The sequence below is a fragment of the Hyla sarda genome, chromosome 4 (assembly GCF_029499605.1).
Source record: "Hyla sarda isolate aHylSar1 chromosome 4, aHylSar1.hap1, whole genome shotgun sequence".
NCBI lineage: Eukaryota > Metazoa > Chordata > Amphibia > Anura > Hylidae > Hyla > Hyla sarda.
Genome location: NC_079192.1, coordinates 157112923 through 157140217, shown reverse-complemented (window position 1 = coordinate 157140217; position 27295 = coordinate 157112923). Strand labels below are relative to the sequence as shown.

The window sequence follows — 27295 nt, the reverse complement described above, 5'->3', positions numbered from 1 at the left end:
AATACGGTGTGTCTTATATGCCGGTGCGTCCTATAGGGCGAAAAATACGGTATGTCAACCAATGAGATGATGGTACAATGATGTGTTTCCATTTACAATACAGCAGAGTAAGCAGTTTAGACAAAACCTTCTAAGGACAGACAATATGGGGGAGATTTATCATTTCTTTTAGAGCATTTTTTTTATCTATGTTTTGGCGCAGTTCAGGCGCAAGCAGCATATTTAGCAACTTTTATGTGTCTTTTGATATAGACAGTTTTACTCTTTTTGCCTAGATGTAGAACTTTTTCTTTTTGACCATGCAGTGGTCACGTATTTATCATTTGCGACTTTTGTCAAAAGTTGCCATTTTGTGCGCAAAGGTACTTTTTTAGGCACAAAGCTACACCATCTACCAGTAGGCGGGAGAATAATTTCTACCTTCCACAATTCAACCTTTAACCTCTTGTGGACGACAGCGTCCCACTCCTCTTCTATGCCACTCCCCTTCTATGACACACACTCAGGGTCTGAGCGCGGGTCATAGCTGGGTGGTCCTGGTGGCTATCTGCCACCAGGACCCATCTCTAATGCCTGACATCACCGATCACGGTGATGCCCGGCTTTAACCCCTTAGACACCGCAATCAAATTGGATTGTAGCATCTAAAATGCAAGTAAAAATGTCCAGGCAGCTCTGTGAAAGTAAAAACACCTAACCTGCCAAATTCAGGACTCGGGAAAGTGTCTACTTCCCTCCCTCACAAGCGTCTAGAAAAAGTGTATGTGGTAGAGCTTTTCCAACCACAGCAGAGCTGCGCAAAATTCATCATCCTGCTGCACCTTCTTGATAAATAAGATGCACGCTAGTCAATCCCAGCACCCAAATAAACGTGGGACAATAGCTCTACCGTAGACATTCTTTCATAAATCTGGGCCAATATGTTTAGCATCTTCTCTTCTGGGAAGTGCAAACACAGCTTATTGGGTAATGGCTCAATACAACAACTACTCTGGTACTCAGGAGACTATTCTTGGAGAGATAATGTATCAGCTCTTGGGGGCAGGGTGGGTATTATATAGAGAATATAGTGAAATATTGTTAACCTTAAATATACAAAATTACCATGTCATACATCACTACAGTATATCACCACACACAGCCACAGGCCTTGTTCATGTGGAACAACTGAGAAAAGGAATGCTGATATTTATGATTATTACAGCATAAAATGAGGCATAGTATACATAATACCACTACATACATTATTACACTACAGCGCACCACACGCACACACACAACACACATTACTCCAGTGTACCAGCGCACCTCCAAAAACTGTACACATTATTACATTATAACACCAGAGAGATGATACATTCTACCAACACACAGCATATACAGTATGCAACATACTACAGTTTACCACTACAAACACTATACCGTACATGTTCAGTATGCTACATTTATTTTCTAAATACAGATGCACAGCATGCATCACTACAGTGTACTACCACACACAGCCACAGGCCTTGTTCATGTTGCATATCTGAGAAAAGGAATGCAGGTGTTTATAAGGGGACCAAAGGGAATCTACTAGTTACTACATTAGATTCATTGCCTGAAAGTATACTTAGTGACCGTTTCTGTCAAAAGTGTCTGCTGCTACAGTATACCTCCACAAACAGCATACATTATTACAGCATAAAATAATACCACTACATACTAGGGATCGACCGATATAGATTTTTCAGGGCCGATACAGATAATCTGTGGACTTTCCGGCCAATGGCCGATAACTTATACCGATATTCAGGTATAAGTTATCGGCTATTTCCCCACTCCCCCCCCCCCCCCCTCCTCCAGCCCTACAGAAGCCGCTGCAGATCAATGATTTAAAGCGGGCGCTTTAAATCAATGAACTGCAGTGGCTTTTTCGGGGCCAGAGACCGCCACCGTCCGCTTCTCTCCCCGTGCTTGTCCTGTGTTTAACCACTGCCACTGCCCCATTGCCTCCCCCATCCCCGGTTTTATAATTACCTGTTCCCAGGGTCCACGCTACTTCTGGCTCCAGCGGCATCCTGAGCTGTCACTGTGCGCACTGACGGTGACGTCGCGTTTAGGATGTCACTTGTCATTGCGCACAGCGTAACGCAGGACAGCGCAGGACACCGCAGGAGCCAGAAGTAGCGCGGACCCCGGGAATAGGTAATAATAAAACTGGGGATGGGGGAGGCAATGGGGCAGCGGCCGTGCGGTGGGGGGGTGGTGCGGTGCGTGGGGGAGGGGCAGGGGGCAGGGCATTATAGGCATGGTAAATGCCGATACCAATAATGCCCAAAATCGTGATTATCAGCCGATAATATCGGCCAAACCGATAATCGGTCGATCCCTACTACATAAATTATTACACTACACCACACACAACAAACATTTCTGTAGTGTACCAGTGCACCTCCAAAAACTATGTATTTTATAGTATACACATTTTACCAACACACAATATATATTCTACAGATTATATACTGTAGTATACAACATATAAATACTGATACACAGCATGCATCACTATGGTATACTACCAGAAAACATACTTTACAGTTTACCACAAAATTGCATACATTACTATAGAATGCAACCAGACAACATACATTACATTAGTATACCACCAGACACTGTATCCTACAGTATATTACCACACACACACATTACTACAGCACACCTCTAGACACCATACATTACTACAGTACCCCACCAGACTATTTAAGGGTGCATTCACACCACGATTCAGTGATGTTAAAACTGGGACCTCCCGTATCCCAGCTGGACTCAGCCCGCATCTCATTCATTTCAATGAGCCGACCAGAGTTGGATAGGGACTCCGGTCGGCTCATTTTTGCCCAGTATCCGTTTTTTTTCCCCGGACTGAAAACCATGGTATACTTCCGTTTTACATCCAGTACAAAACTGGATACGGGTCAAAAATGAGCCAACCAGAGTCATTATCTGACTCCAACATGCCACCATACATTGTACAATACTAAAGTATAACACCAGACAGTACACATTACTATTGTATGCCTTCAGACACCATACATTACAAGAATATACCAACAGACACTACTACAGATTACAATCAGCCCCTATATGTTGCTACAGAATACCCTACACCGCATATATTGCTACAGTATACCACCAGATTCCACACAGTGCATTATTTCATTACACCTTCAGACATGATTCATCACTATAGTATACCACCAGACACTGTGCTACAGTATGCTATTAGACACCATACACTACAGTATACAACCAGATACCATATATTACTACAATATTACCCCAGACATCATTTAATACTACAGTACACCACCAGACAGCATATTACTAATGTATACGACCAGAGACCATACATTACTACACTATGCAACCGTACATTACTATAGTATACCACCAGACACTGTGGCTACAGTATGCTATTAGACACCATACACTACAGTATACAACCAGATACCATATATTACTACAATATTACCCCAGACATCATTTAATACTACAGTACACCACCAGACAGCATATTACTAATGTATACGACCAGAGACCATACATTACTACACTATGCAACCATACATTACTATTGTATGCCACCAGACACCATATATTACTACAGTGTACCCCAGACAACAAACATTACTACAATAAATTATCAGACACCATACATTACTATAGTATGTCTAGACACCATACACTACTACAGCACATTACCAGTCAGCATACATTACTACAGTATACCTCTAGACACCATACATTACTACAGTATACCTCTAGACACCCTACATTACTACAGTATACCTCTAGACACTATACATCACTACAGTATACCTCTAGACACCCTACATTACTACAGTATACCTCCAGACACCATACATTACTACAGTATACCTCTAGACACCATACATTACTACAGTATACCTCCAGACACCATACATTACTACAGTATACCTCCAGACACCATACATTACTACAGTATACCTCCAGACACCATACATTACTACAGTATACCTCTAGACACCCTACATTACTACAGTATACCTCTAGACACCATACATCACTACAGTATACCTCCAGACACCATACATTACTACAGTATACCTCCAGACACCATACATTACTACAGTATACCTCTAGACACCATACATTACTACAGTATACCTCCAGACACCATACATTACTACAGTATACCTCCAGACACCATACATTACTACAGTATACCTCCAGACACCATACATTACTACAGTATACCTCTAGACACCCTACATTACTACAGTATACCTCTAGATACCATACATCACTACAGTATACCTCTAGACACCCTACATTACTACAGTATACCTCTAGACACCATATATCACTACAGTATACCTCCAGACACCATACATCACTACAGTATACCTCCAGACACCATACATTACTACAGTATACCTCCAGATACCATACATCACTACATTATACCTCCAGACACCATACATTACTACAATATATCTCTAGACACCATACATCACTACAGTATACCTCTAGACACCATACATTACTACAGTATATCTCTAGACACCATACATTACTACAGTATACCTCTAGACACCATACATCACTACAGTATACCTCTAGACACCCTACATTACTACAGTATACCTCTAGACACCATACATCACTACAGTATACCTCCAGACACCATACATCACTACAGTATACCTCCAGACACCATACATTACTACAGTATACCTCCAGATACCATACATCACTACATTATACCTCCAGACACCATACATTACTACAGTATACCTCCAGACACCATACATTACTACAGTATACCTCTAGACACCATACATTACTACAGTATACCTCCAGACACCATACATTACTACAGTATACCTCCAGACACCATACATTACTACAGTATACCTCCAGACACCATACATTACTACAGTATACCTCTAGACAACATACATCACTACAGTATACCTCTAGACACCATACATTACTACAGTATATCTCTAGACACCATACATTACTACAGTATACCTCTAGACACCATACATTACTACAGTATACCTCTAGACACCATACATCACTACAGTATACCTCTAGACACCATACATTATTACAGTACAGCTGTAGACACCATACATCACTACAGTATACCTCTAGATACCAAACATTACTACAGTATACCTCCAGACACCATACATTACTACAGTATACCTCTAGACACCATACATTACTACAGTATACCTCCAGACACCATACATTACTACAGTATATGTCTAGATACTATACATCACTACAGTATACCTCCGGACACCATACATTACTATCGTATACCTCTAGATACCATACATTACTACAGTATACTTCTAGATACCATACTTTACTACAGTATACCTCCTGACACCATACATTAGTACAGTACAGCTGTAGACACCATACATTACTACAGTATACCTCTAGACACCATACATTACTACAGTATACCTCCAGACACCATACATTACTACAGTATACCTCCAGACACCATACATTACTACAGTATACCTCCAGACACCATACATTACTACAGTATATCTCTAGACACCATACATTACTACAGTATACCTCCAGACACCATACATTACTACAGTATACCTCTAGACACCATACATTACTACAGTATACCTCTAGACACCATACATTACTACAGTATACCTCCAGACACCATACATTACTACAGTATACCTCCAGACACCCTACATTACTACAGTATACCTCTAGACACCATACATCACTACAGTATACCTCTAGACACCCTACATTACTACAGTATACCTCCAGACACCATACATTCTACAGTATACCTCTAGACACCATACATTACTACAGTATACCTCTAGACACCATACATCACTACAGTATACCTCCAGACACCATACATTACTACAGTATACCTCCAGACACCATACATTACTACAGTATACCTCCTGACACCATACATTAGTACAGTATACCTCCAGACACCATGCATTACTACAGTATACCTCTAGACACCATACATTACACCAGCAGACACCACACATCACTATTGTATACCAGCACACAATGTACATTTCCAGTATGCCACCACACAGCCTGTGTTTTCAGTATTCCTCTACAGCATGCATGACGCATAGACAACGCAGCATCCGCGCAGACGCTGTTACAAGCCATGAGCCTCAGCATCTATTAGCTATGCCGGAGGAGACAATGCACCTTCCCGGTAGACATAGCAGCCATAGGTACAGTACTGTGCCATCAGTGCCTACACTATGTCCTATGCCATCAGTACCTACACTATGTCCAGTGCCATCAGTGCCTACACTATGTCCTGTGCCATCAGTGCCTACACTATGTCCTATGCCATCAGTGCCTACACTATGTCCTGTGCCATCAGTGCCTACACTATCTCCTGTGCCATGAGTGCCTACACTATGTACTATGACATAAGGGCCTATACCATGTCATTGTGCCCACATCATGTAATGTCCTATGTTATCAGTGCCCGCATCATGTAATGTCCTATGTTATCAGTGCCCACATCATGTAGTGTCCTATGCCATCAGTGCCCACACCATGTAGTGTCCTATGCCATCAGTGCCCACACCATGTAGTGTCCTATGCCATCAGTACCCACACCATGTAGTGTCCTATGCCATCAGTGCCCACACCATGTAGTGTCCTATGCCATCAATGCCCACACCATGTAGTGTCCTATAACATCAGTGCCCACACCATGTAGTGTCCTATGTCATCAGTGCCCACATCATGTAGTGTCCTATGCCATCAGTGCCCACACCATGTAGTGTCCTATGCCATCAGTGCCCACACCATGTAGTGTCCTTAGCCATCAGTGCCCACACCATGTAGTGTCTTATGACATCAGTGCCCACATCATGTAGTGTCCTATGACATCAGTACCCACACCATGTAGTGTCCTATGCCATCAGTGCCCACACCATGTAGTGTCCTATGGCATCAGTGCCCACACCATGTAGTGTCCTATGCCATCAGTACCCACACCATGTAGTGTCCTATGCCATCAGTGCCCACACCATGTAGTGTCCTATGCCATCAGTGCCCACACCATGTAGTGTCCTATGCCATCAGTGCCCACATCATGTAGTGTCCTATGACATCAGTGCCCACACCATGTAGTGTCCTATGACATCAGTACCCACATCATGTAATGTCCTATGCCATCAGTGCCCACACCATGTAGTGTCCTATGCCATCAGTGCCCACACCATGTAGTGTCCTATGCCATCAGTGCCCACACCATGTAGTGTCCTATGGCATCAGTGCCCACACCATGTAGTGTCCTATGCCATCAGTACCCACACCATGTAGTGTCTTATGACATCAGTGCCCACATCATGTAGTGTCCTATGCCATCAGTGCCCACACCATGTAGTGTCCTATGCCATCAGTGCCCACACCATGTAGTGTCCTATGCCATCAGTGCCCACACCATGTAGTGTCCTATGGCATCAGTGCCCACACCATGTAGTGTCCTATGCCATCAGTGCCCACACCATGTAGTGTCCTATGCCATCAGTGCCCACACCATGTAGTGTCCTATGCCATCAGTACCCACACCATGTAGTGTCTTATGACATCAGTGCCCACATCATGTAGTGTCCTATGCCATCAGTGCCCACACCATGTAGTGTCCTATGCCATCAGTGCCCACACCATGTAGTGTCCTTAGCCATCAGTGCCCACACCATGTAGTGTCCTTAGCCATCAGTGCCCACACCATGTAGTGTCCTATGACATCAGTACCCACATCATGTAATGTCCTATGCCATCAGTGCCCACACCATGTAGTGTCCTATGCCATCAGTGCCCACACCATGTAGTGTCCTATGCCATCAGTGCCCACACCATGTAATGTCCTATGGCATCAGTGCCCACACCATGTAGTGTCCTATGCCATCAGTACCCACACCATGCAGTGTCTTATGACATCAGTGCCCACATCATGTAGTGTCCTATGCCATCAGTGCCCACACCATGTAGTGTCCTATGCCATCAGTGCCCACACCATGTAGTGTCCTATGCCATCAGTGCCCACACCATGTAGTGTCCTATGGCATCAGTGCCCACACCATGTAGTGTCCTATGCCATCAGTGCCCACACCATGTAGTGTCCTATGCCATCAGTGCCCACACCATGTAGTGTCCTATGCCATCAGTACCCACACCATGTAGTGTCTTATGACATCAGTGCCCACATCATGTAGTGTCCTATGCCATCAGTGCCCACACCATGTAGTGTCCTATGCCATCAGTGCCCACACCATGTAGTGTCCTATGCCATCAGTGCCTACACCATGTAGTGTCCTTAGCCATCAGTGCCCACACCATGTAGTGTCCTATGGCATCAGTGCCCACACCATGTAGTGTCCTATGCCATCAGTGCCTACACCATGTAGTGTCCTTAGCCATCAGTGCCCACACCATGTAGTGTCCTATGCCATCAGTGCCCACACCATGTAGTGTCCTTAGCCATCAGTGCCCACACCATGTAGTGTCCTATGCCATCAGTGCCCACACAATGTAGTGTCCTATGCCATCAGTGCCCATGTGCCATCTGCCCGGTGTACGATTAGCATGGTCCAATGCAGCACGCTGCCTACACATGTCAGGCTGGGAAATGGAGCATGCAGCAGACATGACGGGGCTCCATACTCACCACAGCCTCCTCTTAATAGGTAGAATGTTGCCCCTGTTGGATGGAGTCACTCCAATGGCCATCTGCAGCACAGTCAGGTATTTCTGGTATTTCATTTTGCCTCCCCCCTTGTAGCTCCCCTCCGATGCCCCCCCTCACACCTCTGCATGCGATCATGAAATTGGGATTCCCAGGCATCTGCCGTCCTGCCCTGTGACCCCGGCGTCCTCCCTCCCCTCAGCCTGTCTTGTCAGCAGAGCACCATTGGTGAGCGGCAGATAGAGATAACATTGACAGCTCGAGGTGGCAGCGCCATCCTTCTTCCCTCTCCTCAGCCTCCCCTCCCTCCTCTGTCACTGGAGCCCGACAATCCTATTAGAACCTAGAATAGCGTCCCATTAATCCCTCTGCTGCTGCTTCAGGTCTAGCGAGGTGCAGGCTGCGAACACCTAGCGCCCGGCACATCCACCTCAGCGGCGCATCCTGGCATCCCTGCGGCAAAGGGCAAGGGAGGAGGGGGCAGAGCTGCCGGCTACGGGCAACCAGCAGTTGTGTCAGCTACCACCCAAAGAATCCAGCAGGGAGGCAGCAGCACGGGATGACGGGAGGAGCAGAGGAGACACAGAGCAGGCTGCTGCAGAGAAGAGGACGACAAGCAGGGGAGGAGAGAGGAGGAGGAGGAGGTCAGCAGGAGGGATGTGGAGGAGAGGAGCAGGGCATGCTGAGGTGTGTGCACCGGGAAGATGGAGGGAGGGAGGGAGGGGATAAGAGGGGAGGCCACGACCTGAGGAGATTAGGCTGAGGCATTTATTGCTATCATTACAAGCATGCCATGCCTGGGGCTCCTGGGCTGTAGTGGGGGGAGGAAGCACACACCCCTGACACTGCAATGGAAAGGTTGGGGGGTCACCTGCTTCACCTGCTGGAGGGGCTGGAGATCCTGTTACAATGTATCAGTCTGCCCCTGATTTGTTTACCCTAATCCGGACAATGTTTACTAAATAGCTCAGCAAAGCTCCTTATAGGAGGATGTCTCAGAATTTCCACAATTCTGCACAAATTCCCTTCAGCAAAACACAGAATTCCGCTAAAATTCAAGCCCCTTTGACTCCAATGGGATTCCCGTCGCGGAATTCCACAAAATATAAGACTGGTCTTATATTATTTCGGAAAATGGAATTTCAGCGGTGGAGTGACCGCAGCAAAAATTCTGCTGTCTAAATGGGACTGTGAAATCCCACTGAAATCAATAGGCAGTAAATTACGGTTACATTTCAAGCAGAATTCTTCTGCACGGAAATTCTGCCATGTGAACATAGCCTAAAGCACATGGAAAGGTTTTGCTGTGTGTTCTGCAGATTGCATATACAGTGGTCCCTCAAGTTACAATATTAATTGGTTCCAGGACGACAATTGTATGTTGAGACCATTGGGGAGATTCATCAAGACCTGTTCTGAGGAAAAGTTGACCAGTTGCAGACAGCAACCAATCAGATTGCTTCTTTCATTTTTAAAAGGGCCTCTGAAAAATGAAAGAAACAATCTGATTGGTTGCTATGGGCAACTGGTCAACTTTCCCCGGCACAGGTCTTGATAAATCTCCCCCCATAACTCTATGGAAACCTGGTAATTGGTTCTGAAGCCCCCAAAAATAGGAAAAAGTGAGGATTAAACAAAAATAAGTAGATAACTAATATAGATAAAGCAAGTCCTTACATATAAAAGTAATAAAGAGCTGCTGGGAGCTGTAATCACTGTCTATGTAGAGGACAGGAGCTCCTCAGGGTCCTGTACAGTACACACAGTGTCCTAAAAAAGTAGAATGGAACCGCCCTCACCTGGTGTCCAAATGAGCAGCTAACTGTGGCATAGGTTAAGAGTAGTACAGAACATGTAATACCTCCCTGTACTGTAGGGAGGTACTACCAGAGAGGAATTCAGTGTGTGGTGTCCCGATACCGTATAGTATACCGTACCTTGTATGGTGGTCCCCAAAGCCAGAGTTATTCCGTTCTGGTAGAGTCCTCCTGGTGGGATAGCCCTTAGTCACCTCTTCCTTCTTTAATTTTGTGATGTTTGCGTGTGTATATTTAATTGTATATATAGCGTCGCAGGACCTTCGGTCATGTGACTAATGTTAATTCTCATAGGGTATGTTAAAGGACCTTCCTAGGTCACGTGTGTGGTCACATGTTTAGACCATAATCCCTTGTGTAAAGTGACTGACAGATGGTATGGACCAATGAGCTCAAGGCCAGCCCCTGCCCATATAAGGGAGCTGCCAGCCAATCCTCGCTCTCTTGGGTTCCGGACTAGCAGAGAGGAGAGATCCTTGCAACTTTCAAAGACAAGACCAGGCCGAAGCCTGATAATACTGCAACTTACAATACAACTCCCTGCTAAAGTCTGCGTGACTGCTGGACCTAAACTCAATCCCCTAAATCCAGCTGAACAACGCATATAAATCTCCTGAGCTTAAAACTCACAATGTCCCAACCAACTGTCAGGATCCTAATAGACTCTTCTTGTACAAAGACTGTTCCTGTTTAATGCTGCATAAAACCTGCAGTAAAAGTTCCGACAGTTTTCTGAAACCTCTGGTTGTGGACAATCATTTATTATCCCTCCCTATTGCTCTTGGGACAGGTGGCGATAGGACAAGTATATACAAAGGTGCCCACACCCTGGCATCACGAGTGTTAAGGGTTAACCAAATATCCTTTAGTCACTGCACAGCTACACCCCATATAACCTACACCCCCACAAGCTTACCACATAGCTTTTTGGCATCACAAACAGGATACGGGTGTGTGCCTGCAGCTGTTGCCACCATTTACAGAGTACTTCCCCTATGTAAAAGACTTTATTCATGTACTGTGTATCTCATTCAAGTGTACGGAACTGTGATTATAGTACTGTGTGCAAAAAGTGCGCACGAAAAGTAAGGGGGGAGGCGAAGAGTACAGCGGAGCTACAATTTGCATTGGAAGGGGTTAAAGCTAGCGCAGGGACTTCCCGCACGCGCGATCCTGAAATCCTGCCCACCGAGGTCTCCGGTGCCGCGACGGCCATTTTGGCAGAGCCTCAAATAGGAGACCTGCAGGAAAGCACAGTGAGAATAGTGAAAAAACGCAGAGTGCTGCAGCAAGTTGAAAGTCTTAAGGAGCCAGCACATTACAGAACTCTAAGACATCAGACTATTAAACTGAGGTCCGGGCTGAACTCACTACAACTCCCGATCGTCACACTCAAGTTCCAGCTCAACGCGGTCCAGTTCCAAATCACCCCTCTCAAGTTCGAGATATAGGCTCTCAAGTTCTGGGTTAAAGAACAGCTGCGTTTCTTAAAGGGACCTATGCTCTAAAGCTTCATTTAAAGGGTCCACACCAAAAGTCAAGATGTCAGACCCTATAGCACCAATGCTACTTCCAGGACCTGCTCCACCTCCGGCACCTGCACTACCTGCTCAACAAGAGGGTGTGTACCTGTTGTTTCATCAGCAGGGTCACCACAGCAAGCAAGGCAAGATCAACCTGGTTCATCTCAAGCTTCCCCATTCCTGTTAGGAGCTCCGGTTGCCACACCTGTTTTCCTGGGGAACCCAGTTCTCCCCAACTACAATGGTGATCCCTTTACCCTAAGGGATTTCAAGGAAAAGATCTACAGTCTCTTCGGTTTCTATGCTTTTCCCCCTAACCAACAGGTGCAGTTGCTTACAGGACAGTTGCAGGGATCTGCATTAGAAGAGGTCTTTACCTGGCCAGCTGCCAACAAGGCTACAGTGGAGAAAATGAGGGGCTCTACCAAGTGTTCGAGTCTCACTCCACCTCTGAGGTACGCCTAAGGTTATATGAATGACGTCAGAAGCCAGGTGGGACCCTTCAGGCATATGCTGTGGCATTACAGAATGCTTTAGTAGCGGTACAAAAATTAGACGTTATTGCGCCCGATCAGGATAACAGAGTACTAATGGACCGGTTCATAGATGGGGCGCAGAATAAGTGGGACAAGGTCAAGCTTAGGATGCTAGCAGTGCAAAATCCCGATATGGCTTTCTCAGCCTTTAAGAGGTTAGCTATCAAGGTTATTGAGTCAGGGTACAAGGCCGAAGAAGTTAGCGCCCCTGCTGCAGATTCTCCGGGGCCCTCGGTCCAACCAATGACTTCCTCACAGCCTGTTATTGCCTCTACCTCCCCTAGTCCATGGACTTCTGATTTGCAAAACGTAAGGCAGGACATTGAACAATTGACTAAAGCTTTTAAAGAGATGGTGGGCAGATCTAACTCACCTAGGCCCGAGACACTTCCACCTAAAAAGCCTGCCCCTCGTCCTGCCAATTCACCTAATACCCCCCCTGTAAGACCGCCCGGGACTCAGCGCCCCATTTGCAGCTTCTGTAATAACACTGGAAGAACCAATATTGGGCTTTAAACGGGCATCCCCTGGGGTCGAGGACCGCACCCCAGGAGTAACTAATGAAGGTCCAGGATCAACCTGCACCAAAATGGGACTATCTATTTATGTTGCCTCTTGCCCTTATGTGCAGATTGAGGTAGAAGGGGTTCAGTTACAAGCCTTGATAGATACCGGGTCCCAAGTGTCCACTATTCCCCAAGAGGTATTTTACAGATATTGGGGGCCTGAAATGTTATGTGAACCTGATGATGTGGATTTTAGGGTGATTGCAGGAAACGGGAAACCAGTACCCAGGCATGGCTACTGGGAGCCCACGGTACAAGTGGGGGAACATGTTCTTACGGGGCAAGGTGTTATTGTTACCAGTGTTAGTGATTAGAATGCCGCTGGATTTATCTTAGGTATGAACATCATGAGACATTGCTTTGAGGACAATGTTAGTTCATTGCATGCATCTCTCCCTCACATGTCACCCTCAGGCCGGCGAGCCGTGCAACACTACCTCAGGACACTCCAAGCTGAACAGAAGTTTGTCAATCGTTAAGGAGAGATCTGTCGGGTGAGAATCCAAGACATGCGGGCTGTTATTCTGCAACCACAGACAGGGACTATTCTTTGGTGTAGTGCCCGACCTGGGGTGAAGAATCAAGATTATCAAGCGCTCTTGGAGCCTATTCAAGTGGAAGACTACCCTCTGGTACGTGCAGCCTCGTGACTGTAAAAAGTGGAAGAGTCCCGGTTTGAGTAGTTAACCTATCCGAGGCTTCTACCAGGTTGCCTAAGTATATGCTGCACCATCTGGACTCTAGAGATGTGATGTCAAAGCCGCAAGTCGCCCGACAATGGACTGCTCAGATTGCTCACAGAGCCGATAAGTTCCCTGCAGAACCCTGGTGGACTCAGCTGCAGATTGGGGATGAAGATACCCCCAAGGATCAGGTTGGAGGAGTAATTCAAGTGGCCAAGCAATACCAGGAGGCCTTCAGTAAACACCAAGTATAAGTACAACGTATCTAAATGATGTCATACGCAGACAGGTAAGTAACCTACGGGTATCCAAACAGTACAAATAAATAAGTAGGTGCCTTTCAAATTTAACTTTTAATAGATATGTACTAAAATTAATCACCAAATAAATAAAGGATATGGTGCAAAAATAGATTGTATTGTATCACTGAAGTAGGGGATCCCACATAGTGCTGGTAGGGCTAGTTAAAGGCTGCAAAGTCAACGTGTGATGCCATGAGTGGCTTGCAGAGCCACTCATGGCATCACACGTTGACTTTGCAGCCTTTAACTAGCCCTACCAGCACTACGTGGGATCCCCTACTTCAGTGATACACTACAATCTGTGTATGGGGGCTCAGCGCCTTCTCCCTACCATTGGTATTTGCCACAAGCAGGTTATCAGTCCTGCTTAGGGATGCAATTGTTCATCTACTAATATTCCGGCTACTATCATATAGTTGTTATTTTTGTGATTGATAATCTAAAGAAATTATTGGGTTTATGGCTGCATTTACTTTGAGTGTTTTTACACCCTGACACCACTATATATGATTTGGTTTTATCTCTGTATTTTGCTCTTCCCCTGATGAAGTTCTCTATGAACAGAAACGTGTTGGGTATTTGTGATTATTTAAAAAGGGGGTTGTTTTTCTTGTATATACCATTTGGTGTGCAGTCTTCTATAACTACTGTGCGATATCCGGGGAAGTACATTGCTTGTTCCCTTTCTTAATTGTTTTTCCATTTTGGTGATTAGGTCACTTATATTTTTGCACCATATCCTTTATTTATTTGGTGATTAATTTTAGTACATATCTATTAAAAGTTACAATTTAAAGGCACCTACTTATTTGCACTTCAGTAAACACCCCACTGATTTTGGCCGAACCACGATGATCCAGCATCGGATTCTAACGTGATAGCCCTCCTATCAAAGAGAGGCATCGTCCAGTGGTGCCTGGGAGGTACCAGACAGTGAAGAAAATGCTGCTGGAAATGAAGGAGGCTGACGTCATCCGGGAATGCCAAAGCCCCTGGGCTGCTCCCTTGGTTCTGGTAAAGAAGAAAGATGGAACCATCCGCTTCTGTGTAGACTATAGGAAGTTAAATGATGTCACTCACAAAGACACCTACCCTCTCTCCAGGATAGAGGAATCTCTGACAGCCTTAGGATCAGCTGCCTACTTCTCTACACTGGACCTGACCAGTGGATACTGGCTGAAGAAGATAGAGAAAAGACTTTGTTTGTGACCCTGATGGGGCTCTTTGAGTTCAAAAGCATGCCCTTTGGGCTTTGCAACGCACTTGCCACCTTCCAACGCCTGATGGAGCGGTGCCTTGGGCACCTCAACTTCCAGAGTGTCCTCCTGTACCTAGACGATGTCATTGTCTACTCTCGGACGTATCAGGAGCATCTGGACCATCTTAAGGAAGTCCTCCAAGTCCTAATATAACACGGACTAAAGGCGAAGCCATCCAAGTGCCATCTATTGAAACCCCGGGTTCACTATCTTGGGCATGTCATCAGTGCTGAAGGTGTTCAACCAGATCCTGACAAAGTGAGTGCTGTGAAAGATTGGCCTACACCAAGAACGGTGCGGGACATCCGAAGCTTCCTTGGGTTTGCTGGTCATTACAGGCGTTTCATCCCTCACTTCGCTCAAATTGCTGGACCCATTACCGCTTTATTGAGGGGCACTGCGAAGGAGAATTACAACGGAAGACTCCCGATACAGTGGACGGAAGACTAAGAGACAGCGTTTTGGGCCTTGAAGTGCCTCCTTACTGAGCCCCCTATCTTGGCGTATCCTGACTATGGTCAGCAATTCCGGCTGTACACCAATGCCAGTTTTGAAGGCCTAGGGGCTGTCCTATCACAAGTGCAGAACGGTAAGGAAAGAGTGATAGCTTATGCCAGTAGCCATCTACAAGGGGCAGAAAGGAATGACAATAACTACAGTTTGTTTAAGCTAAAACTCCTGGCCTTGGTCTTGGCCGTCACTGAGAAGTTTAAGGGCGGGGGCATGGTCTGGCTGCTTAGGTGAATGCCCGCATAGCGCCGGAGCTCCGGCTCTAACACCTAACAAAGCGACAATAACAAGCACCCAGCTTTCCGTCTTGCACAGACAGAGGTCGGAACCCTTCCCCGACATGGCGGGCAGAAGGAAAAGACAGCTGAAGCAAGAGAAATTGACTAAATTTTACTTTACCAGGGAGGCGGCGGGTCTCCAAGATGGCGCAGACCACAAGGCCCCTTCCTCACCAGCCTCAGCAGATTTGTGCGCCTCGCGCAGCTCGAGGGGACAGGAACTACACAGATCCAACTCGGACCCGGCTATTGCTGAAGCGACAAGAAGCGCCGGAAGAAGCAGCCTTCCCCGGGACTGTGCAGCATTGGCAGAGTACGCAGGAGAGGATCTGGTGAGTCCTCGTCCCCACTCGCAGCACGCATCCTCCCCAGCGGCAGTGTCAGGCTCCTCAGCAGTAAGCCCCAGCAGAGACAGACCCAGCATAGCACGGTTGTCACAAGCAGGGGAGAGGGACTTAACGGGAGCGCAAGAACAATTGCTGAATCAGGGGGAAGAGGCCCTGCTATCCCTCCCTGTGACTAATACAGCCCTCACTGACACCACTATGAAGGAGATGCTCCTATTACAACGTCGTTCCATGCTTATGCACATACAATCAATTGTAGCCCCTCTCAAGGTAGAAATTAACAGTCTGGGAGGCAGAATTGATCATCTGGAAAATAGGTTTGGGGATTTTGCTGAGTCCCACAACTCCTTAATTGATGCACATACTGATCTTGAAGAGGAGGTCGCACGTCTAAAATCTAAAATGGCCGACCTCGAAGATAGAGGGAGAAGAAATAATATCAAACTTCGGGGAGTCCCAGAGTCGAACACCCTCCTAAAGACATTCCTGAATATGTTAAATCTCTGATAAAAGCTACGCTGCCAGAGTGCACAGACAGTGAGTTGGAAATAGATAGGGCGCACAGAGTCCCCCGCCCGAAACATATGGACGACTCAATACCTAGAGACATCCTGGCGAGAGTACATTTTTATACTGTCAAGGACAAACTGATGACATTTGCTCGCATGAAGGGAGGGTCTTCCCGCACCATATCATAAAATACAACTATATGCAGACTTATCGGCGGTGACATTACAGCTAAGAAGAGAGTTGCTCCCTATTACTATGTCGCTGCGCCAAGCAAATGTACAGTATAGGTGGGGTTTCCCTGTGCGCCTACTTGTTCGCTATAAAAATGAGCTTCATGTGATCGAAAATCTAGAGGAAGGAACTGACTTGCTCAATCTATGGAAGCTGCCAGTCATCAGCTCAGGAAGACGTACACAGCCTTCTCTTTGCAAAGCACAGGATGACTGGTCCACTGCAGTATGAGCTGGGAATAGGAATTTTCTAGCTGACTGTTTGGGCGTGGAGCTGGGACCTGGTGGTCTTGACGGGTGTTTTAACCTGGGTTACGGCATGAACATTTCCCCAGAAAGAAGTGATCCATGTGCTAGGGCACACAAGGAATCACCTGTTTTATGTTTGTTTCTGTGGTGTCTTGGTGTTATGTTTTCTTTGACTATTTTTTGCTTTCATGGTGATGTAACAAGCCCAGATCTGGACCATGCTGTTGCTACTACTGGGATGCCACCGCCCTTGCTGGGAGGCGCACGGGGTCCTATTGAAGAAGTGTATTTGCCAATATTCCACATGTTATTTCTCTTACTATACAATGGTTATCTCTATCGCTAGTCTAAATGTAAATGGCCTCAATAGTCCAATGAAAAGATCTATGTTTTGGAAACGCATTTGATAAGTCAGGATGCATACCGTTTTCACAACAACTCATTCCCGTATGTGTATCACTCTCATTTTCACTCTAAAGCTAGGGGAGTGGCAATTGCGATAAAAAATTATGTATCTTTTACATTGAGGGAACAATATATAGACCCTCTGGGACGTTATGTTATCCTTATTTGCATGCTCAATAACGAATTGTACACCCTTGTTTCTTTATACTCTCCTAATAGGGCCCAGTTGGCTTTTTTCAGGATGGTGGTGAGGAAACTCGACGGGCTTCGCAATGGCAAACTTCCGGTATGTGGAGATTTTAACATTACAGCTAACCCCGCAATAGACACGACCAGTACAGCCACGAGACACTCAGACTCTTTAGCGGAAGCCTTATGGAAAGCAGAACTTTATGATGTGTGGAGAATCCACCACCCATCAGAAAGAGAATACACATATCACTCAGACCCACACAATGTATATTCACGTCTAGATATGTTTCTTGCTGACAGTTACCTCCTTCCGCACATCTCCACATCTATAGAACAGATTTACTGGACTGATCACTCAGCTATAACCCTCAACATATCTGAAAAATGCAACTCTAAACCAGCATATCTTTGGCGTAGTAATACGTACTTACTATCTCACACCACTTATGAACCAAATTTAGCACGCGATCTTAGGGAATACTTTTTGACAAATGACATAGCAGATAGTGACGCAGCCAACATATGGAATGCACTTAAGGCTTTTATGAGAGGCTCTTTTATCAAACAAAATGCTATTCTCAAAAAACGGACAGAGGGAAGACTAAGGAACTCCTCGGGCGAATACAGAAGAAGGAGTCGCTCAATAAGGTGAACCCATCTTCTCTCTTGGCAGCAGAGATCAGAGAATTGCACCAGGAACTGAGGGGTCTCCTGCTGGAGTCGTACGAGAAGGCCTTTAGGAAGCTTAAGGCACAATATTATTCACAAGACAATAGATCAGGCAAATTGCTTGTGTCACGCCTTAAAGCACGTCACCTTAAAAGTAGAATCCCATATTTAATACACCCTGATACCCAAGAAAAAATATACTCACCTTCAGACATAGCCAATGGCTTTAAAGATTACTATTATAAACTATACAACATTGCAGAGTCTGTACCTCAAGTGGCAGATGTAGAAAATGCTACACAATCTTATATGGCAGAGCTTAACCTCCCACTGCTTCAAAAGGAAGAGATAGATTTGCTTAACGCCCCTATCACTGAGACGGAAATAGAAAAGATAATTAATACGCTCCCCAGAGACAAGGCTCTGGGACCAGATGGTTTTGCTGGACATTATTATAAACATTTTAGTACTGTACTGGCCCCACATTTAAAAGACTTCTTTAATTTAGCTATGAGCAGAGGCTCATTTCCAAAGGAGAACATGCAAGCCCTAATTATAACACTCCCTAAGCCGGGAAAAACCCCTGACCGGCCCCAGAATTTCCGACCGATTTCCCTGCTAAACCAAGATTTAAAAATATACTCAAAACTATTAGCGAACCGGATAGCAACCATTCTCCCCAACATAGTACATATTGATCAATCAGGATTCGTGCCACAGAGACAAACGTATTTTAACACCAGACGTATGCTGGGGATATTACACAAAGTTCAGATAGGGAGGATTCCCACTCTGGCATTGGCCCTGGATGCCGAGAAGGCGTTCGACCGCCTTAGGTGGGCGTTCGCCTTCTCGGCCTTAGAGAAATTTGGATTTCAGGGTTCCCATATTGACAGCCATACAAGCATTATATTCCAACCCTTCGGCACAGACATTTGTGAATGGAGCCCTGTCAGAACCCTTCGTGTTGACCAATGGCACACGACATGGTTGCCCTTTATCCCCCCTGATTTTCATTCTATCAATGGAGCCACTGGCACAAAGTATAAGAATGGATCCGGGTGTATCGGGGATGACTATAGGGGGTTGCACGCACACAATATCCCTGTACGCTGACGACATCTTTTTATCTTTATCTAACCCAGAGGTATCTCTTGGGGCGCTGATGTCACAGATCAATACTTATGGTAGCCTATCATATTACCATTTAAATTCAGCTAAAACGCAGGCCCTTCCTATAAACATGTCACCTGACTTAATCACTCAACTTCAGACTAAATACTCCTTTGATTGGAAGATACAGAGCATAGAGTACTTAGGGGTCTCTCTGTCTCCTTCTCATTCAGCTTTAGTGTCCCTGAGTTATGGAAAACTTCTAACAGACATAACCGCAGAACTTCAACATCTCTCTTCATATATAATCTCATGGATAGGGCGGATAGCCACTTTTAAAATGTTTATACTTCCTCGCTTCCTAGATCTATATCGTGCACTACCTATACCAGTCCCCAAAACCTTTTTTGTAAAAGCTCACTCACTGCTAACAAAATTTGTCTGGGCAGACAAACCACCTAGAATAGCCAGGCACATACTAACAAAAAAGCCGTCAAATGGGGGGTGTAGGGCTCCCGGATATACACAAATATTACCAGGCCTCCTTGGTAGCAATGTTAAGAGGATGGTGGCAGAACAATTGTACCATAACCTGGATTGACATAGAGAACACGATGGCTCACCCCTACACACTAAAAGACCTTCTATATTTGCCCTTCTGGAGATCGTCTTTCCCAGAAACTTTGAGCCCGACAATGCGAGTATCGCTGGAGGCATGGACTTCCATTCCATGCCGTTTACTTATTAAAGCTCTCCTTCCCCACACTGACCTCAGTAGGTGAACAGCGGGAGGTGTGGAAAAATTAGATAATTTATATAACTCAAAGGTACTATCCACATTCCAAGAACTGAGAGGGAAATTCTCAGTCCCCCCCCCCCCCCCAATGAGTTCTTTAAATATCTGCAAATAAGACACGCTTTACAAGGGATGTTGAGATCGGACTTAAAAGCAGATAAATCACTATTCATATACCTTGCTACACATCAAAAAGGATTGAAGACTATATATAATATAAGCATACGGAATGCAAAGTTTGTAAAAACACATCCACTGAAGAGTTGGGATAGGGAACTACAGGTAGTCTTGACAGAAGAGGACTGGAGGAGCTCTTTTAAAACAACTCAGAAATACTTAAAATGTTCCTCACATGTAGAATCAGTTACAAAGACTACACTTTGGTGTTATTACACACCGGACAGACTTGCTCACATGTAAGACACAGCCTCTGATAAGTGTTGGAGGGGTTGTGGCTGTAGAGGCACATTGATGCACGTTCTTTGGAGTTGCCCCATAGCTCAACAATATTGGAAGTTGTGCCAATCATTCCTCACCAGCATCCTACGAATCCGATTGAATTGGATTCCTCAGCGGATACTGTTATTAATGGGAGTTAATAGTAGCCCCTTGCACGTGAGGGCATTTGTGTGTATTTTTGTGGTGGTAGCTAAGACTTTACTACTTTGGAAATGGAAAACGAATATCACGTCAACCATCCAGGAATTAATGCTTGAACTGAATTTGACAATGTCTTATGAAAAAATTATCTCACTGGGAAATTATACTTATAAACAATATTTGAAAAAGTGGAGGCCGTGGATAAAGTCCTCCTTTAGCAAGTCCTCAGCATGTTATTGTAATTAAATTTTCTGGTATAATACGCAGCAGTATCTAGAGATATAAATGTATATAGCAGAAAAGGTTCTCAAGACTATTGATATCTAACAGCATTATTGGCAAAAAAAAAATGGCTCAGTATGGTATGGAAGAGATAGTTACTACTAATGGGCGAGAAGAAATGAGAAGCGGTTGATGGACAGACTATGGCTAAAAGTCACCAATGCTTGATTGACTCATAGTTGTTTATAAATGTTGACCGGCTGCGACCGGTAGAGTTGTTAATGTTTGTATTGAAAAAAAAAAAAGTTAATAAAAAACTATTGAACCAGAGAAGTTCAAGGACTACATGGCCACTGCTCCCTTCACAGTCTACACTGACAACAACCCATTGGCACATCTAAATACTGCCAAGCTGGGAGCCATTGAGCAACTTTGGGCCTCCAGGCTGGCCAATTATGACTTCAACATCAAGTACCGAAGTGGGAAGACCAACATCAATGCAGATGTACTCTCCCGTATGGCTCCTGGTGAAGAACCACCCGTGGAGGATGTGTGGGAGGACGTAGAGATGTCACCCTTTTACCAAAGGTTAGTGAGCCAGAATACTTTGACTACAAGAGAGGGTGACGAGCCTGGGTCCTCCAAAGTCCCCGAGGATTTGTATATCTGGAAGACCTTACAGGATGAGAGTCGAGTTATGGAAGATCTCTTAGGCTACTTTCTCCAAAAGAAGGTGCCGACTCGGCTCCGCAAGGCGCAGGGAGACTTCGAGTTGAAGCGGTTGTGGCGACAGAGAAATCGCCTGTTCCTCCACAAAGCACTGCTACACAGAAACACCCTTGATCCGGTCTCCGGGGAGCGCCTGCACCAAATTCTAATTCCGCGATGGGATGCAGCCATGGTTCTCAATGCATACCAAGACCAGTCGGGGTACTTTGGAGTCCACAAGATCGAGGCCACCATCCGGAGAAGATTCTATTGGGTGGGGATGCGTGGAGATATTGAAAAGTGGTTGTCACGATTCGGCTGGCTGGAGGTGGATCCTCTGTGCCAGAGAGGGATTGGCGTGGACCGTGTCGGTGGACCGGTTCTAAGTTGCTACTGGTATTCACCAGAGCCCACCGCAAAGCGGGATGGTCTTGCAGCGGCGGTAGCAACCAGGTCGTATCCACCGGCAACGGCTCAACCTCTCTGACTGCTGAGATAAGCGCGGTACAAGGGAGTAGACAAGAGCAAGGTCGGACGTAGCAGAAGGTCAGGGCAGGCAGCAAGAATCGTAGTCAGGGGCAACGGCAGGAGGTCTGGAACACAGGCTAGGAACACACAAGGAAACGCTTTCATTATCGCAGCGCACCCGGTCGGCAGGTCTGACCGGGGCGCTGCGAATAGGAGAACGCTGTGAGCGCTCCGGGGAGGAGCGGGGACCCGGAGCGCTCGGCGTAACAGTACCCCCCCCCCTTGGGTCTCCCCCTCTTTTTGGAACCTGAGAATTTGAGGATAAGATTCTTGTCCAGGATGTTGTCCTCAGGTTCCCATGACCTCTCCTCTGGGCCGCAATTCTCCCAATCAACCCAAAAAAATTTTTTACCTCTGACCGTCTTGGATGCCAGAATTTCTTTCACCGAAAAAACGTCAGAGGACCCGGAAACTGGAGTGGGAGAAACAACTTTGGGAGAGAAGCGGTTAAGGATGAGTGGTTTAAGGAGAGAGACATGGAAAGCAATGGGAATACGGAGAGAAGGAGGAAGAAGTTTGTAAGAGACAGGGTTGATTTAGCACTTGATTTTGAAAGGACCAAGATAACGTTGTCCCAGTTTATAACTGGGGACACGAAAGCGGACATACTTGGCGGAGAGCCATACTTTGTCTCCGGGAGAAAAAATGGGGGGAATTCTTTTCCTATCGGCATGTTTTTTCATCCGGGATGAGGCCTGTAAGAGAGAATTTTGAGTCTCTTTCCATATGGTGGAGAAGACCCGAGTCACCTCATCAACAGCGGGCAAACCAGAGGGCATGGGAGTGGGAAGGGGGGGAAGAGGGTGACGGCCGTACACCACGAAGAATGGGGATTTAGCGGAAGATTCAGAGACTCTGAAATTGTATGAGAATTTGGCCCATGGTAGAAGATCTGCCCAGTCATCCTGGCGGGAGGAAACAAAATGTCGCAAATAGTCACCCAGAACCTGATTAATTCTTTCTACTTGCCCATTGGATTGGGGATGATAAGAAGACGAGAAGTTTAATTTGATTTTGAGTTGATTACAGAGGGCCCTCCAGAATTTAGACACAAATTGAACGCCTCTATCAGAGACGATATGCGTAGACAGCCCGTGAAGGCGAAAAATGTGTATATAAAATTGTTTCGCCAACTGAGGCGCAGAAGGAAGACCTGGAAGAGGGATAAAATGTGCCATCTTGGAGAATCGATCAACGACCACCCAAATAACTGTGTTGCCATGGGATAAAGGTAAGTCAGTAATAAAGTCCATACCAATCTGAGACCATGGTCGTTCAGGAACAGGCAGAGGATGGAGGAGACCAGCAGGCTTCTGGCGAGGGGTCTTGTCCCGGGCACAGACTGTACAAGCCCGCAAGAAATCAACAACATCAGCTTCCAGGGTAGGCCACCAATAAAATCGAGAGATGAGCTGGATGAATTTTTTGATGCCAGCATGGCCTGCGAGGTGTGAGGAGTGTCCCCACTTGAGAATCCTGAGGCGCTGGCGTGGAGAGACGAAGGTCTTCCCTGGAGGAGTTTGTCTGATGGAAGCTGGAGAAGTGGAGATCAGACAGTCCGGAGGAATAATGTGTTGCGGGGAAGCTTCTACTTCAGAGGCATCCGATGAACGAGAGAGGGCATCAGCCCTAATGTTCTTGTCGGCAGGGCGAAAATGAATTTCAAAGTTAAAACGGGCAAAGAACAATGACCACCTAGCCTGGCGAGGGTTCAGCCGTTGGGCAGACTGAAGATAAGAGAGATTCTTGTGATCAGTGTATATAATAACTGGATATTTGGATCCCTCCAGCAGGTGCCTCCATTCCTCAAGCGACAATTTTATGGCCAGTAGTTCTCGATCACCAATGGAGTAGTTTTTCTCCGCCGGAGAGAAGGTCCTAGAAAAGAAACCACAAGTAACAGCATGTCCGGAAGAATTTTTTTGTAGGAGTACTGCTCCAGCTCCCACCGAGGAGGCGTCTAGCTCCAGCGAGAAGGGCTTAGATGGATCAGGTCTGGAGAGTACGGGAGCAGAAGAAAAGGCAGTCTTGAGATGATTGAATGCGTCTTCCGCTTGAGGAGGCCAGGACTTAGGGTTGGCGTTTTTCTTGGTTAGGGCCACGATAGGAGCCACAATAGTGGAAAAGTGCGGAATAAATTGTCTGTAATAATTGGCAAACCCCAAAAAAACTTTGGATAGCACGGAGTCCGGAGGGGCGTGGCCAATCCAATACGGCTGATAGTTTATCTGGGTCCATTTGTAGTCCCTGGCCAGAGACTAAGTATCCTAGGAAGGGAAGAGATTGACATTCAAAGAGACATTTTTCCATTTTGGCATATAATTGATTGTCCCGAAGTCACTGAAGAACCATGCGGACATGCTCTTCTAGGTTAGCAGAAAAAATCAAAATATCGTCTAGGTAAACCACAACACAGGTATATAGAAGATCACGAAAAATTTAATTTACAAAGTCTTGGAAGATGGCAGGGGCGTTGCAAAGCCCAAAGGGCATAACCAGATATTCAAAGTGTCCATCTCTGGTGTTAAATGCGGTCTTCCACTCGTCCCCCTCCCTGATGCGGATGAGATTATATGCACCTCTTAAGTCCAGTTTGGTAAAGATGTGGGCGCCTCGTAGGCGATCAAAGAGTTCCGAGATAAGAGGTAGGGGATAGCGTTTTTTAACAGTGATTTTATTAAGTCCGCGGTAATCAATGCAAGGGCGTAAGGAGCCGTCTTTTTTGGAAACAAAAAAAAAATCCAGCTCCGGCAGGGGAGGAAGACTTGCGGATAAACCCCTTTTTTAAATTCTCTTGGATGTACTCCGACATGGCTTGTGTTTCTGGAGCAGACAGAGGATAGATTCTGCCCCAGGGTGGAGTAGTACTAGGGAGGAGGTCAATAGGACAGTCATGAGGCCTGTGAGGAGGCAAAGTCTCTGCTTGTTTTTTGCAAAAAACATCAGCATAATCCAGATAGGCCTTGGGGAGACCAGATATCGGAGGAACCACAGGGTCTTGACTGACAGTACAGGGAGCAGGCTTAAGACAGTCCTTGTGGCAAGAAGTACCCCAGTTCTTGATCTCCCCGGTGGTCCAATCGAGGGTTGGGGAATGGCGTTGAAGCCACGGTAGTCCAAGAAGAATTTCCGAAGTGCAGTTAGAAAGGACCAGAAATTAAATTTTTTCGTGATGGGGTCCGATGCACATTAAGAGGGGTTCCATGCGGTAACGCACAGTACAGTCCAATCTTTCATTATTAACAGAGGCGATGTAGAGGGGTCTGGCGAGACTGGTCACCGGGATGTTGAACCTGTTGATGAAAGAGGCCAAAATAAAATTTCCTGCAGATCCGGAATCCAAGAAGGCCACAGCTGAGAAGGAGAAGGTAGATGAAGAAATCCGCACAGGCACAGTAAGACATGGAGAAGCAGAGTTCACATCAAGAGCTGTCTCACCTTTGTGCAGAGTCAGCGTGCGTCTTTCCTGACGTGGAGGTCGGATAGGACAATCCTTCAAGAAATGTTCGGTACTGGCACAGTACAGGCAAAGGTTCTCCATGCGGCGTCGTGTCCTCTCTTGAGATGTCAAGCGAGACCGGTCAACTTGCATAGCCTCCACGGCGGAAGGCACAGGAACGGATTGCAGTGGACCAGAGGAGAGAGGAGCCGGGGAGAGAAACCGCCTCGTGCGAACAAAGTCCATATCCTGGCGGAGCTCCTGACGCCTTTCGGAAAAACGCATGTCAATGCGGGTGGCAAGATGAATAAGTTCATGCAGGTTAGCAGGGATTTCTCGTGCGGCCAGCACATCTTTGATGTTACTGGATAGGCCTTTTTTAATGGTGACGCAGAGGGCCTCGTTATTCCAGGACAATTCGGAGGCGAGAGTACGGAATTGGATGGCGTACTCGCCAACAGAAGAATTACCCTGGACCAGGTTCAGCAGGGCAGTCTCGGCAGAAGAGGCTCGGGCAGGTTCCTCGAAGACACTTCGAATCTCCATGAAGAAAGAGTGTACAGAGGCAGTGACAGGATCATTGCGGTCCCAGAGCGGTGTGGCCCATGACAGGGCTTTCCCAGACAGAAGGCTGACCACGAAAGCCACCTTTGACCTTTCAGTTGAAAACTGGTCCGACATCATCTCCAAATGCAGGGAACATTGTGAAAGAAAACCACGGCAAAATTTAGAGTCCCCATCAAATTTGTCCGGCAAAGATAAACGGAGGCTGGATGCGGCCACTCGCTGCGGAGGAGGTGCAGGAGCTGGCGGAGGAGATGATTGTTGAAGCTGTGGTAGTAGCTGCTGTAGCATCACGGTCAGTTGAGACAGCTGGTGGCCTTGTTGCGCTATCTGTTGCGACTGCTGGGCGACCACCGTGGTGAGGTCAGCGACAACTGGCAGCGGGACCTCAGCGGGATCCATGGCCGGATCTACTGTCACGATTCGGCTGGCTGGAGGTGGATCCTCTGTGCCAGAGAGGGATTGGCGTGGACCGTGTCGGTGGACCG

At 46.3% G+C, this 27295-nt stretch overlaps 1 protein-coding gene across 14 annotated transcripts in view; it reads right to left on the bottom strand.

Moving 5' to 3' along the window:
- Positions 1–27295, bottom strand: part of TJP1 (tight junction protein 1) — a 637810-nt gene that overhangs the window by 418272 nt on the left and 192243 nt on the right. For 2 of the 14 annotated variants that reach the window (XM_056572492.1, XM_056572503.1), the window contains exon 1: positions 8744–9426. The exons of 10 other annotated variants lie outside the window; for them this stretch is intronic. In XM_056572492.1, coding sequence (XP_056428467.1) covers positions 8744–8838 — 95 coding nt within the window. In that variant the 5' untranslated portion in view covers positions 8839–9426. Of the gene's footprint in view, positions 1–8743; positions 9427–10698; positions 10839–27295 lie in introns of those variants that run through there. 2 more of the 14 variants (XM_056572501.1, XM_056572493.1) reach the window with 2 other exon arrangements.